General features: G+C 40.7%; 1 protein-coding gene across 1 annotated transcript in view; it reads right to left on the bottom strand.

The window, feature by feature from the left end:
* Positions 1–20,546, bottom strand: part of LOC126484945 (cytochrome P450 4C1-like) — a 299,145-nt gene that overhangs the window by 47,855 nt on the left and 230,744 nt on the right. The window contains exons 6-7 of the mRNA XM_050108545.1: positions 11,525–11,675; positions 3,377–3,615 (exon numbers count right to left, since the gene is read on the bottom strand). Of these exons, the coding sequence (XP_049964502.1) occupies positions 3,377–3,615; positions 11,525–11,675 (390 nt within the window). The remainder of the gene's footprint in view (positions 1–3,376; positions 3,616–11,524; positions 11,676–20,546) is intronic.

Raw genomic sequence — 20,546 nt, 5'->3', positions numbered from 1 at the left:
ACTTCAAGGACAGCTGCGAGCCAGACGCCCTATAGCGTGCATTCCACTGATCCCAAACCGCCGCCACTTGCGACATCCGTGGTATGGAGCGAGAGCTCATTCGAGGGCAGGGAGGAGTTCTGTTATGTTTTCTGGTGGAAGCTGGTTCTAACTCGATGGGAATGATGGCCCTGTGTTGGTTAGAAGAAGTCCAGTTGAGGACCTGCATCCAACCTGTCTGCCTGCTAGACTCTCTGGACATATAACTGGAGTCATGGTCCGGGGTGCGATTTTGTGTGGCAGCCGGAGCACTCTCGTGGTTATCCCACGCACCCCCGCTGCAGATTTGTAAGTCAGATTGGTGATTCGACCTGTTCTGCTGACATTCACGAACAGAATTCCAGGTGCTGCTTTCCAACAGGATAACGCTCGCCCACATACTACTGTTATAACCCATGAAAGGAGGGTATAAGATGAACATCAACAAAAGCAAAACGAGGATAATGGAATGTAGTCGAATTAAGTCTGATGATGCTGAGGGAATTAGATTAGGAAGTGAGACACTTAAAGTAGTAAAGGAGTTTTGCTATTTGGGGAGCAAAATAACTGATGATGGTCGAAGTAGAGAGGATATAAAATGTAGACTGGCAATGGCAAGGAAAGCGTTTCTGAAGAAGAGAAATTTGTTAACATCGAGTATAAATTTAAGTACCAGGATGTCGTTTCCGAAAGTATTTGTATGGAGTGCAGCCATGTATGGAAGTGAAACATGGACAATAAATAGTTTGGACAAGAAGAGAAAAGAAGCTTTCGAAATGTGGTGCTACAGAAGAATGTTGAAGATTAGGTGGGTAGATCGTGTAACTAATGAGGAGGTATTGAATAGGATTGGGGAGAAGTTTGTGGCACAACTTGATAAGAAGAAGGGATCGGTTGGTAGGACATGTCCTGAGGCATCAAGGGATCACAAATTTACCATTGGAGGGCAGCGTGGAGCGTAAAAATCGTAGAGGGAGACCAAGAGATGAATACACTAAGCAGATTCAGAAGGATGTAGGTTGCAGTAGGTACTGGGAGATGAAGGAGCTTGCACAGGATAGATTAGCATGGAGAGCTGCATCAAACCAGTCTCAGGACTGAAGACCACAACAACAACAACCCAAGATGCTCTACAGAGTGTCAAGATGTCGCCTTGGACTACCCGGTCATCAAATGGTTCAAATGGCTCTGAGCACTATGAGACGTAACATTTTAGGTCATCAGTCCCCTAGAACTTAGAACTACGTAAGCGTAACTAACCTAAGGACATCACACACATCCATGACCGAGGCAGAATTCGAACATGCGACCGTAGCAGTCGCGCGTTTCCAGACTGTAGCGCCTAGAACCGCTCGGCCACTGGCGCCGGCGGTCAACAAATCTGCCTCCAATGGAGCACATATGGGACATCATCGGACGACAACTTCAACGTCATCCACAAATAGCATTAACAGTTCCTGTATTGACCGACCAAGTGCTACAGGCATGAAGCTCTATCCCACAAACTGACATGCGGCACATGTACAACACAACGCATGCACGTTTGAATGCTTGCTTCCAACATTTGCAATGACTTACCTCGTACTTACGATCTTGCAATGTTGAATACTTAGATATGTTACTTAAACAAATGTATTCCTGAAATTTTATTTCTTTACATTAAGGAAAGTCTACTGGACCTGACGGGTTACCAATTCGATTCTACACAGAGTACGCGAAAGATCTTGCCCCCCCTTCTAACAGCCGTGTAACGCAAGTCTCTAGAGGAACGGAAGGTTCCAAATGATTGGAAAAGAGCACAGGTAGTCCCAATCTTCAAGAAGGATCGTCGAGCAGATGCGCAAAACTATAGATCTATATCTCTGACGTCGATCTGTTGTAGAATTTTAGAATATGTTTTTTGCTCGCGTATCATTCGTTTCTGGAAACCCAGAATCTAATCTGTAGGAATCAACATGGGTTCCGGAAACAGCGATCGTGTGAGACCCAACTCGCTTTATTTGTTCATGAGGCCCAGAAAATATTAAATACAGGCTCCCAGGTGGATGCCATTTTCCTTGACTTCCGGAAGGCGTTCGATACAGTTCCGCACTGTCGCCTGATAAACAAAGTAAGACCCTACGGAATATCAGACCAGCTGTGTGGCTGGATTGAAGAGTTTTTAGCAAACAGAACACAGCATGTTGTTCTCAATGGATTGACGTCTACAGACGTTAGAGCAACCTCTGGCGTGCCACAGGGCAGTGTTATGGGGCCATTACTTTTCACAATATATATAAATGACCTAGTAGATAATGTCGGAAGTTCCATGCAGCTTTTCGCGGATGATGCTGTAGTATACAGAGAAGTTGCAGCATTAGAAAATTGTAGCGATATGCAGGAAGATCTGCAGCGGATAGGCACTTGGTGCGGGGAGTGGCAACTGACCCGTAACATAGACAAATGTAACGTATTGCGAATACACAGAAAGAAGGATCCTTTATTGTATGATTATATGATAGCGGAACAAACACTGTCAGCTGTTACTTCCGTAAAATATCTGGGAGTATGCGTGCGGAACGATTTGAAGTGGAATGATCATATAAAATTAATTGTTGGGTACCAGGTTGAGATTCATCGGGAGAGTGCTTAGAAAATGTAGTCCATTAACAAAGGAGGTGGCTTACAAAACACTCGTTCGACCTATGCTTGAGTGTTGCTCATCAGTGATCAGTGAGGGATCCGTGCCAGGTCGGGTTGACGGAGGAGATAGGGAAGATCCAAAGAAGAGCTGCGCGTTTCCTCACAGGGTTATTTGGTAAGCATGATATCGTTACGGAGAAGTTTAGCATTGCAGACTCTGCAAGAGAGGCGCTCTGCATCGCGGTGTAGCTTGCTGTCCAGGTTTCTACATGAGGTATCGAATATATTGCTTCCCCCTACATATACCTCCCGAGGAGATCATGAGTGTAAAATTAGAGAGATTCGAGCGTGCACGGAGGCTTTCCGGCAGTCGTTCTTCACGCGAACCATACGCGACTGGAACAAGAGAGGGAGGTAATGAATGTGGCGCGTTAAGTGCCCTCCGCCACACACCGCTGGGTGGGTTGCGGAGTATAAATGTAGATGTAGATTTTTTTTTTTTTGTCGTACGACTTTTTTTCCAACCATGTAGAACTGAATTTTAATATCGCATATTTTTGTTGTTTTACTATCTCATAGAATGAGATTAACAATATGACACTACATGATTGAATGCACGTTTAAAGGTATGATGCTACATGAAAATTCGGATTCTAATCATAGCGTTTCGGCTCAACAGTGTACGTGAAGTGCGTCTTTTAACTATCGTGGTATTATTGGATGAAAGAAAGATCACCTGTCGGGCCGGAAGGCGTGCGGCTCGTCCCAGATGGCGGGGTCCCTGTGCAGGAAGAGCGCGCAGACGACGGCGGAGCTGCCCGCGGGCAGCACCAGCGGGCCGTGGTCGTCGGTGGCCGGCAGCTGCACATCCGCTGTCAGCTCGCGCGACAGCAGCGGACTGGGCGGGAACAGCCGCAGCGTCTCGCGCACCACGCGCTCCTGCAGCGCCTCATCCCACGCCGCCTCCTCCTGGATCTGGTGGCAGCGCACAGCATTAATACAGAGGTCCCTCAGGGCAGCATAGTAGGACCAATACTGTTCCTGACATACAGGCTGGGTACAAAAATATGATGTATGGATTCACAAAAAACATATTAAATCAGCATCCAGGTGCCTCAGATTCTATACATGTAGGTCCTGTATGGTTTGCAAAGGAATCTTACGCCAGTCTTCCTCCGAAATAGCAGCAAGTTCATGTAACGATGACAGAGGTGATGCACAACGACCATGCACCCTTCTCTCGAAAGTTCACCACAAACGATTGAGATCTGCTCCCAGAGAAGATGCGAAAATTTACCTACGAGTTCACAAAGCTCTCATGGAAGATCGACATGCGTCGGCAGGGATTCTGTCGTCTCGGAACACGTCACCACCATTGGCGAACAAACAGCGTACCATGGGATGGGCCTGACGAACCAAAACGGTCATAGAATCCTTAGCAGAAACGCGACCTTGCTGGGTGACGGTGTGGCCCGTGGAATACTACGATATGGCTGTCCAAATCATAAATGAACCGCCGCCGTTTTTCACTCTTTCGAGACGTAAACTCGGCCAGAAATTGGAAACAAATGTGAAACAAGACTAATCCAACTATATGACTTTCTTCCATTGCTCCTTATTCCAGGTTTTAAGACTTCTGCACCTGTGGCTTAGTGGATGATGCTTTTCCGCTATACCAAGGTATGCCACAAATATTCGATATAGTGCCCTTGAAACATTAAACACTTCTGCTATCTTCGTTATGGAAGCAACCACCGTACGAGTGCCAACGATTTGCTCATGTTCAAATCACTTAGCTCCGACACAATGCACTCACAACTATACAGAACAACGTTCTGAGCACGACTGACCCTTACAACAATACTGAGGACACTTATACGAGTTGTTCACCGTCAAATGCAACAGGACAACCTTCAGGCTTCGCTAGCAAATGCATTTATGTTGAAGCACACATTTCTCGCGCTGTTTCCCTATTTTTGTACAACTCCTGTACATCAATGACTTTCCCAATAGTGTTAATCATGGGAAAAAATCTCTTTGCAAATCACAGCAGTATTATAGTCACTGAGTGAACAAGTGAATTCCTTGTAGAAGAAGCTAATGAAACCTTCACAGCTATAGTCGGTCAATAAGCAATAAAAGGACACTAAAAGAAAAGTTCCAGAATTTTCAGTTCGAAGAGAGAAAATGACACTGTTGAATGAAATGTATATGGCATTTCTATGGATTGCATAACAAATGGAAAATTCCTAGAGTTGACTGTCGATTCTCAGTTGAAGTTGTTTGGATACACGAAGATACTTGCAAACAATATCATCAACATGTTACGCTCTCAAAGTCCTATCAACAGCATGTAACAACCAGCATCATTAGCTACACACTATTCGTATGTACACTCAGTTCTTAGCTGTGGAATTCTTTTCTGGAGAACAAATGCATAAACTGGAATACAGTTTTCAGAGTGGACGAAAGGGCCGTAACAATAATAACCAAAAATACAATCGAACTCACTATAAAGTTGTATAAAAATACTACACCATGCAAGTATATTTATCAAGTAAACATAAAAAATAACATTAATAATTACTGTACAAACAGCTGTGTCTATGTCCCTGCAACAAGATTTAGACTGAATTCACATTTACCAAGATAGAATAAACATAAAACTCAAAACAGCACTTTCTACGAAGACATAAAACTGTTCAGTAAATTGCGTAAGGAGATTAATGAGATTAGTAAACGAAACGTGTTTAAAAATGATATTAAAAAGCACCTATTAAGCAATACATTCTACGCAGTGAAGGATTACCTAGATAAGATGGAGTACAGGTTTGGTAAAAAAATATAACACAAATAAATAATAATAATGAAAAACAAGCTGCGACGTAGTAGTGAATTGAACAGTGATCCGAATATAGAATAAATTTCCTTTACTTTACGTCTATGGTCACAAATTTTTTATCATGAGCCACTATGGCTCCAGTATATTAGGACATGTTTTTGTAAAACAGATCTGAAGATGGTCATTATAGATCGAAACCAGTAGTCTGATGACAAAAATATATCACAGACGTAAAGTAAAGGAAATTTATAATAATGAAACATTTGTTATGTAGCAGAAAATTTCCACACTATTATTTCCTTCTTTATTTTTTTCTAGAATAACATATTTCAAGAACTTTGCAATGAATAGTAATACGTTATCCTCTTTCTGAGGTTGACATCTCAAACATAATAGATGGTCGCTGACTCAGATTTTTAGGCTAATAAATGGGAAGTTGGGGCACATAAAAAGGAAATCAACATTGTCTCTGTGCTACTGACGTCAGATGATACTGAGTGCCCCGGCCGGTGTGGCCGAGCGGTTCTAGGTGTTTCAGTCTGGAACCACGCGACCGCTATGGTCGCAGGTTCGAATCCTGCCTATGGCATGGATGTGTGTGCTGTCCTTAGGTTAGTTAGGTTTAAGTAGTTCTGAGTTCTAGGGGACTGATGACCTCAGATGTTAAGTCCCATAGTGCTCAGAGCTATTTGATACTGTGTGTAGTGTAAAATTATGAAACAATGCGTTTATAGTATGTATAGTAAGCGTACAGTGACTGGGAGTGAGAAAAGAATGATAAATGTAGCATCAGCCTCTTCAATTACTAAATAACGTCTTTGTAAGACATTATTGTAGCATAGGGATGAACCTAACGATGTAGCACTGTTCTGAACAAACTGGCCTTATAATCGGATGGGTGTAGCACCAACCTTCATCCAGTCTTTCTGATTTAGGTTAACCGTGGTTTCCCTAAATTTTTTCATCAAAGGCCTTGACGGTTTCTACTCTAAGGCCACGGTTGACTACCTGCCACAAACTGGTCAAGCTAGATATGTAAATATATAAATACCTATGTATAGGAATTATATTATTTTTGTTGTCCAATATAGCTGTAAAAGTGATTTACGCATGAATGAAGATACCACTACTCCTACATACAGTATTTTATAACAGTACCTGCCAGTAGCAGGGGAAGGATGGACGATTTATAGATGATGCATACCCACCATTGTTTGCTTTCCTGTATTTTGTCTATGGTTATATTTTGGGTACATTATGAATTAACCAGTATGCTCATAACACACCCTGTAATGAATATGAATATCGCGAACTAGTACAACGCAAACGTTCCACCGTAGACAGAACGCTAGTTCAAGATACAGGTGAATGAATGACATTAGCTGCCAGAGGGAGTTGCTTTAAATCAATGGGGAAAGTTCACAATTTGTGCTAGACTGGGATTCAAAACCAGATCTCCTGTTTACTAGGCACACCACTGCACCATCTGGATACAATAGTATTTGCAACTTCACGGACTACCCTAGCACGCCTCCTGTCAGACACAAATTCTCAACTTATCCACACACTACTGATTAGTGTCCCTTGCCCATTATCTTCATTACTCGCGGCATTTCGCCAATTCCCGTAAGAGTTCGCGCGTGATGTGCATCGGCACAAAAGTCATCAATTGGTCGTCATCGCCTTGATTATACGTATGGCATCTGTTCTTCCGAATATGTCCGAAAAAAAAACCCGGATATCACATACAGAACGCAAGTAGCCTCATCAACATCATCAGGTTCGAAAAGAGGTCATCTCTAGTTCATTCAGACTCTATTACTGACGACAGCCTATGGCTGAAGAATGGTATAATGGTAGTGTTTCAATCTGGGGCCAACCGCTACACGGCAACTGCCAGACGTCATGCTTCAGTCCACTGTGCAATAAAACAGTTTTTTTGTGTCTTCTGAAAAATTTGCTTTCTCGAATGTGATCCCTTTTCCAACTAACCGATTCATTTGTGTGTTGTAGTAAGGTATCAAGAAAGAAGCCGTTTCATTATTCATTGTTCTCATGCTTTGCTATAAGATGCAAAGAAATGTTACAATTCACAGAGAGACTGGAAGTAGGAGGATAGCTGGAAGTGCTGACAAAAATGAAAAACCCAAGTCTGTTTGACAATCAAGTACTAGTGATAGCTTTTTTTCTTCAGCAGATCAAGAGAGTGAATGCATAATATGTAGTGATTCTATTAGAATATGAGGAAGTCAGGTGGATACTGTTAGCATCAGCAGTGATGCTATAATTCACGAGACCAGTAATGCTGGTGTTGGAACACAAGCAAGTTGCTCTGTATTGTTTACTCCACTAGCACTTGTGAACCTGAAGTTCCCACTGAAACTCTGTTACCTCTGTTACTAGTTGTACTCAAGCTGAACATTAGAATGTAATCCAAGTTCTACAAGTTAGTTCTGATCAGGACATAAATATGATTTTATTTCCACTCTCAGTTCAGATAAACAAACGAGGAGGGACTAGTACAAAGAACAAAAGGATATCACAGATAGCTTAAGTGAATAAGTGGCGTGCAGGGGGCAAGTACATCAGAATTAAAAGAACAAATGCAAAATTTGGAAGATAAATTTCAATCTGTTGGGAAATATATTTTGGGTATATTAAAGAAGCTCACAAATAAAATGAGGGGAGAGCTGCAATTTGAATACTATGGGATACCCATTACTGTTAAGAACAAACTTGATGTTGTAGGGTAAAGACAGTTTAAGTTAACGGAAGCAACGGAGGACCAGAATAAGTCATTGGACAGGGATTTAAATGGTTTATGAGAGTAACAGGCGAAAGGCATGACAGAAATTTCAAATAGGTTGTTTCAAATTAAGGAACAGGTAGATAGTCACGAAACTATTTTACTCAGCCTTGTCGAAGCCTTAAAACTGTATGACAAAACGGAAATTTCAGGGAGTAGGGAAGGGGTGCCGAAGGGTTTTACCAAGATTAATGAACATGGGCTCCTGTAGTGCAGAGGTCTGTTAATGTTGACTGGAGTTCAGTGCTACCTGGTGCTGGTGATTCTGAACCAGTTAGATCACTTCTATGCATTAAAGACGTACAGAATGAAAGAAATAGGAGGAGACAGCAATTAGGCCTTGATACAAAACAGAGAGTTTCTAAGACATAAAAACAACTTTTTGACAGTCTCAAGGAATAACTGCTATGTCAGAAAACAGGTGTCCAATGAGGACTATGACAGGCCAAGAAGATGAGCCATAACCAGAATATAATTGTGACACAAAACAGACTCGTCATACTAGGCAACAATTTAGTCAGGAAATGATGAATGAAGAAGAAATGCCCAGGATTCATTACAACCATTTTCTATCAGTACACCAACCGAAGTCTTTCATTTTGTTCTTCCTCCCATTTGGCTTATTGGTCACAAAATTTAACCTCTTTGTTGATATTTAAAGAGTGGTCCTGCTTTGTCCATGCACATTGGCTAGAAAATGAGATTTGTGTGTAGAATTTCATACTTATTCTTGTGTGTGTATTGGTCTGAAGGAAATCAAGGGCACGTCAAACATGATGCAAAACTTGTCATTCTCATTTTATGAACCCAACATGTTTATTTCAAAATAAGCTTTTTAAAAATCAGTTTCTATATAAACCATATAATCCCACTCAGTTGATTCAAATGTGATTAATTAAGTTCTCTCATGACTGCAGCTAATTACTCTTGCAAGGCATCGCAATAATGATCTCAAGGCATTTAAGAGTTTAGTGCAAGAGCTTGAGAATGGTGTTGGAAGTTATCCAACTGGGGCAGAGAAACAAATCTATTTCAATATCCAAATCCCAAACCGCAGCAGAATCATACTTATGAACATGAGCCTATTGATTCTCACAGAAATAGGCATGAAAATTGCAGTTGGAAGCAGTGAGGAATTTTCTGATCGAGGCAACAACGATAATGTTAGAAGAGGAAGAGGTTACTGGAACCAGAGGAAGTTTGGTAACAGTCATGGTAGTCACAAGAATGATAATGATACTATAGCTGCAGAAGTGTTAAATAATGGATCTGATCAGTTAAATATGCTAAGTTTTGGAGATGTGACGGAAGTATTGTCAAATGAGAAACAAGAAACTATGAAGTAAGTGGTAAATCATTGGAAAAAGTGTAGAGGTGTAAACGTAAGGGGTGTTGAATTAAAAGTGAAGGACACAAGTTTTCAGAGAACGAAAGCAATCCTGAAACTGGAATTTGTGTCTGTACACCGAACAGTGTTGAACTTGAGTTAGAGGAAATTGAGTTTGATGAACATAAAATCTGTGATTAAATTATTATGTTATCAACCTGCAGTGAGTTGAAAGAATTCAAATAGCTGTCTAAAGTTTCTCAACCTAGCTGAGTTGTCATCTGTTCCAGAGTTTCTTAGAAGTGAGAATAATCCTCAAGCAGTTGTACTCGTGAAATGTGAAAAGGGTGTATGCTCTTTGCAAGAAATAGAAAATAAGGTTCGTTGCGTTGAGGAGGCAGATGAAACAGTTACGGAAGACTTACTAAGTGTCCAGAATGAAATTTTCACTCTGCAGTGGAGTGTGCGCTGATATGAAACTTCCTGGCAGATTAAAACTGTGTGCTGGACCGAGAGGCGAACTCGGGAGTTCGAGACTTGGTCCGGCACACAGTTTTAATCTGCCAGGAAGTTTCACTTATTAAGTGTGTTGCGATCGCTACAGTCGCGGGTTCGAATCCTGCCTGGGGCGTGGATGTGTGTGATGTCCTTATGTTAGTTAGGTTTAATTAGTTCTAAGTTCTAGGCGACTGATGACCTCAAAGTTAAGTCGCATAGTGCTTAGAGCCATTTGAACCATTTTGTGTTGTGATGTCATTCTTCAGTATTTTCGGAACATGTGGGTACTATTAAATGTTTTTCTTATCAGTTTAAAGTCAAGGAGCATAGAAAATACTTTGGTAAGCCTTGTGCAATACCATTAATTTACAAAGACGGAGTGGAAGCAGAAACTTAGATGATATTACAAGAGGCTGTCATAAAAGTGGCTGTTAGTTCGTATAACAATCCAGTATTGGTGGTATCAAACAAAGGTGACTCTTAGGTTTGCACTGGACTCTGAAAATATTAATACTACTTTATTTTTAAGTCATCAGTCTTCTAACTGATTTGATGTGGCCTGTCACGAATTACTCTCCTGTGTCAACCTCTTAATGTCAAAGTAGCACTTGCAACCTATGTCCTCGATTATTTGCTGGGTGTATTCCAATCTTTGTCTTGATCTACAGTTTTTACTGTCTACAACTCCCTCCAGTTCCATGAAAGATTTTCCCTGAGGACTTAACAGTTGTCTTACCATCATGTCCCTTCTTGTCAGTGTTTTCCATATATTCCTTTACTCGCTGATTCTGTGGAGAACCTTATCGTTCCTTGCCTTATCAGTCCATCTAATTTTCAACATCCTTCCGTATCACTGCATCTTAGACACTTCGATCTTCTTCCATTCCGGTTTTCCCACAGCCCATGCTCCACTACACTGCTTTTCTCCAAACGTATATTCTCAGAATTTTCTTGCTCAAATTAAGGCTATGCTTGATACTAGTTCATTTCTCTTGGTCATTTTTACCAGTGTTAATCTACTTTTATGTCCTGCTTGCTCCGTCTGTCATGAATTATTTTACTGCCTGTGTAACACAACGCCATAACTTCATCTACTTGGTGATCACCAGTCCTGATGTTAAGTTTCTCATTTCTACTACTTCTCATTATTTTTGTCTGTCTTCGATTTTCTGTACTCATTAAGCTGTTCATTTCATTCAACAGATCCTGAAATTTCTTAACTACCGCTTGCTAATACTGGTAGAACATTAATGTTATATAAAATTTTACAAAAACTTCTGTCACCCATTAACATGAAAGAAAGTTACTGGCAGATTGAATGACACACAGCAACAATGACAACAGCGCCTAATTTGGCACTAGTACCGTGAAGAATACTGCCTTAACGTTGTATTGCTGTTGTTTGGCTAACCTCTGGGTGGAGGGCGAGCAGCTGGAGCGCGAAGCAGATGGCGGTGGCCGTGGTGTCCTGCCCGGCCAGCAGCAGCGTGGCGATCTCCTCCCGCAGCAGGCGCCGGTCTTGCGTCAGCTCCAGCAGCGCCTCCAGCGCCGAGCCCGGCAACCTGCGCAGCGCACCAACGGGCGTCGTGCTACAATAACACTGCGGCGAGTCGGCTCCAACACGGAGACACACTAGCAATTCGAAATATCGACATGAGTCAAGCGGGAGTAATCCGTACTACTATATAAAGACAAATCGTGGTTTAACCCTGTATACCAAAAACCTCGAGAAGTATTTGAGTGATTCACTTGAAATTTTTGCACGATGCACTAATAAACATTCGGACGGACTTAAGTCATATTTTTTTATATATATTTAATAGAGAAGCGTTATTAGAAAAATCTCTCAAATGCGTGCTTGACCATCAGCTGCTTTAATTTTATATATTATTGAACGGGTGTTGATAGTCAACTTCCGAAAGTCTCGAATGTTCTTCACCAGTTTATATCAGATTTTTACACTGTACTCTGTTTAACTTTCAGAAGGAAATAGGTTATATATTTTAATACATACAACGCAAGAATATATATGAAAGGGATATGTTCTTAGCAAATATGCTGAAAGGTTGTTGAGCGATTTGCTTCAAATATTTAGACGAGACGCAAGAAACATTCATGCGACTATAGACTACACATTTTTTTAACGCCATTGTACATGTTTCCTGTTTAAACCGATTGTGAGGAAGAAAATGTTATGCTGTACTGTGAAAAATGTGCAGTTTAGTTTTCTTTCTTGCAACTGGATTTAACTATGATAGCTGGACATGCAAAATACTAGACAAATTGTTTCGCCCATACTCAATCTTCTCTTTCTAGGCAATTTTAAGCAAAAACTGTGTAAATAACAGTGAGCTGCTTTGTTTTCTTCCTTGCTGTCGGTTCTAAAGAAAACAGGAAAGTTGTATTTATCAGCTTATGAATAGAATACTCGTAAGGAACCTGAATCGTTCGAAACCTTGTAATCGTACCCACTGGCAGATTAAAACATTGTGGAATACTGTCTTTTAAGCTACTATCCTCACAAAACAGTGTAGTAAAATGATCCTATGGCACTGAGGGCCGGGAGTTCCCACGTTTGGCCACCGGTCTTTTCAGCTGAAGCCACATTGGGCTACTTATGTCCCGATGTTGATGATACGTTGATGAGGACTAGGCCACACCGAATCCTAGGCGGAGAAAATCTCCGACCCGGCTGGAAATCAAACCTGGTCCCTCAGCATAGCAGGGAGACGCGGTTACAACTCAGCTAAGACCGGACCACTGTCCTCAAAGATCCAGCAGCCGTCCTCTCTCATACCCCGTGTACCGATCAACCCCGCTGATTTACCCATCCATCTTAATCGACATCAATTCCAAATCGCCCTTTCATTTGCAATACCAGCGAACAAGGTCCAAGTTCAGAGTGACGGGAAAGAGGAGATGGACTTAGGGGGGAGGGTAGGAAACGGTTAGAGAAAGGGTAGAGGAGGTGATGCCCAGGGAAAGGGATGAGAAAGAAGTTTAGGATGCGTATCCAATTCCTGTACATACACTGAAGGGCCAAAGAAACCGGTACACCTACTTAATATCATGCAAGGCCCCCATGAGCACGCAGAAGTGCCACAGCACGACTTGGCATGGACTTGGCTAATGTCTGAGGTAATGCTGGAGGGAACTGATACCATGAATCCTGCAGGGCTGTCCATAAATCTGTAAGAGTACGAAGGGATGGTGATCTCTTCTGAACAGCACGCTGCAAGGGATCCGACATGTGCTTAATAACGGTTATGTCTGGAGAGTTTGGTAGCAACCGGAAGTGTTTAAACTCGGAAGAATGTTCCTGGAGACACTCTTTAGCAATTCTGGATCTGTGCGGTATCGCATTGTTCTGCTGAAGATGCTCAAATCCGTCGGAATGCACAATGGACATGAATGGATGCAGGTGATCAGACAGGACGCTTACGTACGTGTCACCTGTCAGAGTCTGTCTAGACGTGTCACGCCTCCCATATGGCTCCAGGTGCACATATCATTCCAACTGCACACGCACCACACCATTATAGAGTCTCCACCGCTTGAACAGTCCGCTGCTGGCATGCAGGGTCCATAGACTCATGAGTTTGTATAGTTACCCATACACGTCCATCCGCTCGGTACAATTTGAAACGAGACTTGTCCGACCAGGCAACATGTTTCCAGTCATCAACAGTCAAATGTACGTGTTGGCGGGCACAGGTGAGGCGTAAAACTTTATGTCGTGCAGTCATCAAAGATACACGAGGGGGCCTTCGGCTCCGAAAGCCCATGTCAATGATGTTTCGTTGAATTTTTCGCATGCTAATACTTGCTGATGGCCCAGCATTGAAATCTGCAACACGTTGAAAGATCCTCTTCGGTCGTCGTTGGTCCCATTCTTGCAGTTTTTTTTTCGGATGCAACTACGTCGGAGATCTGATGTTTTACCGGAGTCCTGATATTGACGGTACACTCATGAAATGCTCGTACGGGAAAATCCCCACTTCATCGCTGCCACGGAGATGCTGTGTCCCATCGCTTCCGCACCGGCTATAAAATCACGTTTAGAGTCACTTAAACCTTAAAAACCTGCCATTCTAGCAGCAGTAACCGTTCTAATAACTGCGCCAGACACTCTTTGTCTTCTATGGGCGTTACCATCCGCAGTGCCATATTCTACCTGTTTAAATATCTCTGTATTTGAATACGCATACCTGTACTAGTTGCTTCACTAGTAAAAGTTGAAAAGCAAGAAAGGCAGGTTCTTGTGAAGAAAGGTATCAGGAAGGTTGTAGCTCGTCACCACTATTACTACGATGAAGGCAGTACAAGAAAACTCCGTAACAAGAAGAAAAATTTGCAGATGATAAGAATCACAGATAACGTAGTCGTTTTGGCATAAAGAAACGCTTAGAAGTTCTGTTGAAAGAAGACACTATAATACATGTTACAAAATTTTGCTTAGCAAAAAACAATTGACGTAATGACTTATACAGAATGTACACGATAGCTTTTTACAACGCACAACAGTGATGTGGGAGAAACTGTGACAAACAGCTTGATATAGGACACTAGCCGGGACACAACCTCTAATCGGCCTACAAAAGCCACCTGTGCTACAGCACATGCGCTTTTTGCGATATTTTCTACGTCCCCTCGCTCTCTGACGCCTACGGCTTAGTCAGCTATTTCATTAACGTTGTCAATTAAAACCCTGGGAGTAATAAAGGAAAAGAGAGTTTTGTACACGTTATGCGTAAAGTATTTTACAGTTAGAATGAGAGCGAAACACAAACCATACGAGCACAGTAGTTCAGTAGTGAGAAAGAGAGACAAACAAAAATATCTAATTTTTAATTTTAAGCTGGTAGCATTCAGAACATTTTGAAGTAAAATCCACACAGGTGTCAGTTTTACTTTTGTAACTGCAAGAACGATGAGTCTTTGAGAATCAAGGAATGATTTTAACCAAAATCTCACGCAGTGCGCTGGCTCTATAGCTTACGTAACTTTTATGGGTCAATTTGAAGCTCTTTCCCGGTTTGATGGAACCCAACATACTCACATGATATTCGTCTCGTCCTCAGGTACACTACTGTGATACGTTATAAACAGTTATCGTTTACACCCTGCAAATGTGAACTGAAAGCAACTGACAAAGATGTGTACCTTAAGAAATAATCTTGATATCAGCTTATCATTATAAAGTGATCCAGAGAAATCACAAAAAAACTAAATCTTGAAAATTATACAGGGATTTGAATCTTTCTTCTTCCCGATATGGAAATGATACAGATGTGTAGGATGCTGAGAAGCGTAACATCAAAACTGTAGACGAAATGAGAGCATTCTGCTAAATAATAAGCAAGATTACAAGTAAGGGAAGGCAACAGAATAGGGTTGATGCAAGTGTAAGAAAAATTCTTTTACTAAAGTAGCTAACAGTATTAATTATTGACGTGCAAAAGAGGTAGACGTTTATGAAACAGTACATGTAGAGCACAATCAGACCCATACGAAAGTGGTAAACAGACAGTGGGAAAATTGTGAAAGGTGAAAGATCTTGGGATCTCATGCGCGGTTGTTGATATGTGTTGTGGGCCCAGACTTCGTATATATGAAAGATAATGCTCGACCTTATGCAACACAGGTGACTGCTCGCTCTCTCAATTTGAATCACATCGAGCATGTCTGGGATGCACTAGGGAGACGGGTTGCATCGCGTCAGCATCCTCCAACCACTCTCCAAGTCTTCTGAGCAGCTCTGCAAGAAAAACGTCAACATGAGATTGATGACATCGTTCACAGCATGTCCCGCCGTTGTCAGGCCTGTGTTGACGCCAGAGGTGGTCACACCCCATACTGAGTACATTAACTTCTTCTCAGAATGCGAGTGCAAAACAGTTAAGTTGGAATAAAACGAAGAACATTTTTGTCTACCGTTATGCATGTTACAGTTGATTACTTTGTGTATTCTTTACATTGTTTCTACTTTACTATTACCTGTTTATACTGTTTTGTGGCAAAATAAACGGCACCTTGCAAAATTTCCGTTTGTTGCTTTAATTTTGGACTCCGGTGTACATGTATATATTTCAGTACAGTCTGTTCGGTCTCACGCTTTATTCACTTATTGTACAGTAGGAGGCAAATGAAAAGTGTTTAATTCGAGTTCTATGACGAAAATCGGTTTATAGTAACATTCAAGGAATGCTAATCGTTTACTCTCTTTTTGAAAACAGACTACGATTCTCTATTTCCAAAATTATGAATTTTGTCCGCTGGTACGCTGGGATAGCTGAGTCCGCTAAAACGCCCTCTTCAAGAAAAACTGGATGTTCGGTGTCCCCGGATCAAATTCGCCCAGCGGATTAAAAATGAGGGATGGACGTGCCGACCAGCCTGGATGTGGGTTTCAAATGGTTTTACACATCTGACGAGGTAAACACGATGCTACTATCCACGTCCTGCCTCCATACAAGACACAGTAGCACTCGGAAAATTTTCTCACACTTGAAAATGAAAGCTACACGCAGACAGATAGAGGGAAGTAGTAGCGTCAGGAATTCTACCCAACGACACACTTCCACTAATGTTGTCAAGTCTGAAATAACATATCGACCCCGTGGAGACACCGGAAAAGGCTAGGAAGAGGTATTACTGTAATCCACTGAAGTCAATATTACGTTACATAGGAGTCACTGTGACATTAGAACGTTAACTGCCGAAGGTAACTACACGAAACGTTAAATAAAACCAACGATTATATGGCTGTATCCCATTACACACTGAAAAGAAAAATTGTAAGCTGTCTCATGTGATCATCACACTTTAACACGATAAAATTGCTTTAAATCCAAATGAGGTCCTATTACAGATAGAAACCACATTACAGGCACTTTTAATGTCTCATTCTGCCAATAATGAATAACTTATGTTTAACCAATTTCTGTCAAAGAGCTGCTAAGACCGATTTTAATACAACACAATAAAAATTTATGGAGTTTTCAACTGTATCAATTCTGTTAAAACAATTTTTCTAGGAGATATGATGAGATTAATAAAATTGCTCATCAGTGATGAAACCAAGTCTCCAAAAACTTTCAAGGATGTTATGTATAATGTATAAACAGAGGAAAAAAAAGTCTCACTAATAAATAGTTTGTATTTCAAAATGGACAGACAACTAAACATGTCAAAATTATCTTGACAGGTGACACACAGAAATAAACTTGAACTATTTCCGTGTTTTCCTCTGTGCTACTGACACTATTACCTATATCATAGATTTATGCAGTAGTGCCAGGATTTAACTGGGGCAGTACTCCTGGAGTCTCCTTTGTAAAGGAACAATTAAATTTCTATTTTTAAAATTTTTGCTTGATATTGTCATATTTAGTCACTTATATCCTCTCTCTAAGTGAAATACTCTGTTGGTGTTACCTTCTCCAGTCGTTACTAAAAGTATATTTTCTACTTTACCTGACATACGTAATTTATCCCTTCGTAATAATTTTTGCTTCAATATGCTCCCATTCAACATCTTTTTATTGCAATCATGCAATGAGACAGAGAATTAGACTCAGTTTTAGTTCTTTAGATATTGTAAGTGCTGCTCTAGAACAAGTAAATAAATACAAACAATACTGTGTTTCAGTTTTAAAATCCAGTTTTGCTAGTGTGAGCATTTTAGATTTATCTACATCTGTTTTATGTGTTATACTTCTGCTTTTATTCCAGCTTCTAGTAATATGTACTTAAACTGTCATACGTCCGCATTTATTCCAGCTTCTAGTAATATGTACTTCAATTTTATATCTATATTTTCTTTTAATTATTATCACGTGAATTATTGGCAGTTTTTTGACAAATGATTCACAGTAAATGAAAGTACCTTCCTAATAATTTTACAGTATATGAAGTTATCAACGAATACCATTTACTTTATTTAAATCACCCCACCTGCTCTCTATATTTAAACAGGTAGTCATGTTCTTTTACAAACATGAAGTAATGTTGTACTTTCTGTGCTATGGCAATAAATCAGCCCTTTTTAATGTTATTGATAATTTTTGTTACGTTATTACAATCTTTGCAGTCCCTGGTAATGTTTCTCCTCTGGTCATCTTACACCTTTGTATTAATTAGTTATCCATATTTCAACACATGCACAACTTTCTCTTTACACTTTCTCATGAGAATGAGCAATTAATCCTACATAAGATTATATACTTCATCTGCTCACACAAAATTAAAACTGTTCTGCACCACTTACGGCCTTTATTTATTTATTTTCGTTTCACTTTTCCCAATATCTGTGGCTCACGTCCTATAGTTGTTTATTTCAACGCCAACTTATTTCTGTACTGTAGTCTACAGTTTTAAACCAGTAGTTTCTTTGCCCAAAGAAGGCTACGTTCGTCAGTGTCCATCTTGGATCACCATTTTGTCCCTCTTGTGTGATTACTGTTTAATAACAGAATTCTTGCACTCCACGAGAGGATATTTAAAATTTTGTATATTTACTGAATATTTTTCCGATTACAGCATTACAAAGCAACAATAGGAAATTTTCCTGCACACAAACGCACTAGTAAGAATGGAAAAAGGCTTGTCAACTTCTGAAGACAACTCGATTTAAGACTAAGTCAATGTTCTTCAGAAAATTACTAAGAAGCAAGAAGACCTGAACTCCTAATTCACATTTAGGATCATATCATCTGAATCAAGTGGCAGTAACCAAAAAAAAAAAAAGGATAATCACTAACGTACGAGTCAGAAGAGGAGAAAGTAATGATTCGAGTCATTTGTTTAAGAGAAACAAAAACCAAATTTCGATCTAAGAAATCAACCCCAAAATTAAAAAAGTCCACACAATTGATACAAAATTCTGTCAGACAGTAGAAATGAAGTCGTTATAATGCTTCACACAGTAGAAGACGGGCACTAGGATAAGATCAGAGACACAATGATAGAAACGGGAAGAGAACTAGAACAACCACGAAGAAGAAGGAAACATAAATGGTGAAACGAGATACGTGACGAAAAAATAAAGCATAAACTAACAGCTTGGTTAAAATGGAACTTCTCCAAAAAGGAAAAAAACTGGAACACATTTACGGAGATCAGAAAACAGAAGTCAAACATTTTGTGAACAGAGAAACAGAAGTATGATAAAAAACGATTAGAGGAAATAGATACAGATTTCAGACAGAACAACGCTAGAGGTTTGTACAAAGTTTTCGAAGACGTAATTACGGAGTAGGAACCGGTGAGCCTTCACTTCAAAGAGTCAACAGGCAAACTGATTGTCAACAAGAAAGAAAAATGGTGCAGATGGCAGTCTCCTAAAACTTAGAACGACTGCAACCTAACTAACCAAGGACATCACACACATCCATACCCGAGGCAGGATTCGAACCTGCCACCGTAGCGGTCGCGCGGTTCCAGACTGAAGCGCCTAGAACCGCTCGGCCACTCCGGCCAGCCGACAAGACAGACAACTGTGAGTTACTAGAAACATGCCCTAAAAATATTTTAACCTGCAAGGAACCAACACAGCGACTAATTTTCAGACGGCAAAAAAGTAAAACCACTCTTCAGGACAACCGTCAACGCATCAAATTGAACTGTACAATGGCCAGATGAAAACCAACAGAGCGCCAGGTGAAGACGGGGTAATAGCTGAGATGTTTGGACTGGGAGGTAACCGGGCAGCTGAAACCATTTATGAGGGTATTATAGGCCGCTGGGATAAAGGAAGTTTACTGGACAACAAGAAACAAGCCACACTCTATCCGCTACATGAGAAGGGAGAGAGGACAGCTACCAATAATTACCGAGGCATTTATGTACTTGCAGTAAGCTACAGAATTATATCCGAAGCTCTACTGAATGAGATGGAAGACCAATCAGAACACACAATTGGCGAGTACCAAGCATGATTAAGAAAAAGAGATCGACCCAGACCAAATTTTTAACCTGAAAACAATCCTCAGGTTCAGAACAACGTAGGTCCTTAATACTGTCGTTACATTCACTGATTTCAAAAAAGTCTACGATTTGTTGACAGACAGACAGTATTCCTAACACTGGAAGAAGCAGGTATCGAGAAATTAGTCAGACAGACACACACAGACACAAGGGCAAAAGTTAAATTCCTAGCAGAACTTTCTGAAACCTTATTTCTGAAACCTTCAGAACTAACACAAGTGTTTGGTGCAACTATGGGATGTCACCTATTCTCTTTTACGTGGTCTTAGACAAGGTAATGAGAGATTTGGATAGAGAACCACAACAGAAAGACATTGAAGAAATCCATCCAGAAAAAGGAACAAGAAGATCTGAGGTGAAAGTCTCGCTTTTGCCGATGACATTAGAAAAATTTCTAAGGACAAAAATGATGAAAACATAATGATACAAACATTTCACAAAACTGC

Source organism: Schistocerca serialis, chromosome 6 (genome assembly GCF_023864345.2).
Source record: "Schistocerca serialis cubense isolate TAMUIC-IGC-003099 chromosome 6, iqSchSeri2.2, whole genome shotgun sequence".
Lineage (NCBI taxonomy): Eukaryota > Metazoa > Arthropoda > Insecta > Orthoptera > Acrididae > Schistocerca > Schistocerca serialis.
Note: the sequence above shows the minus strand (reverse complement) of the source record. Positions and strands in the feature narration are given on the sequence as shown.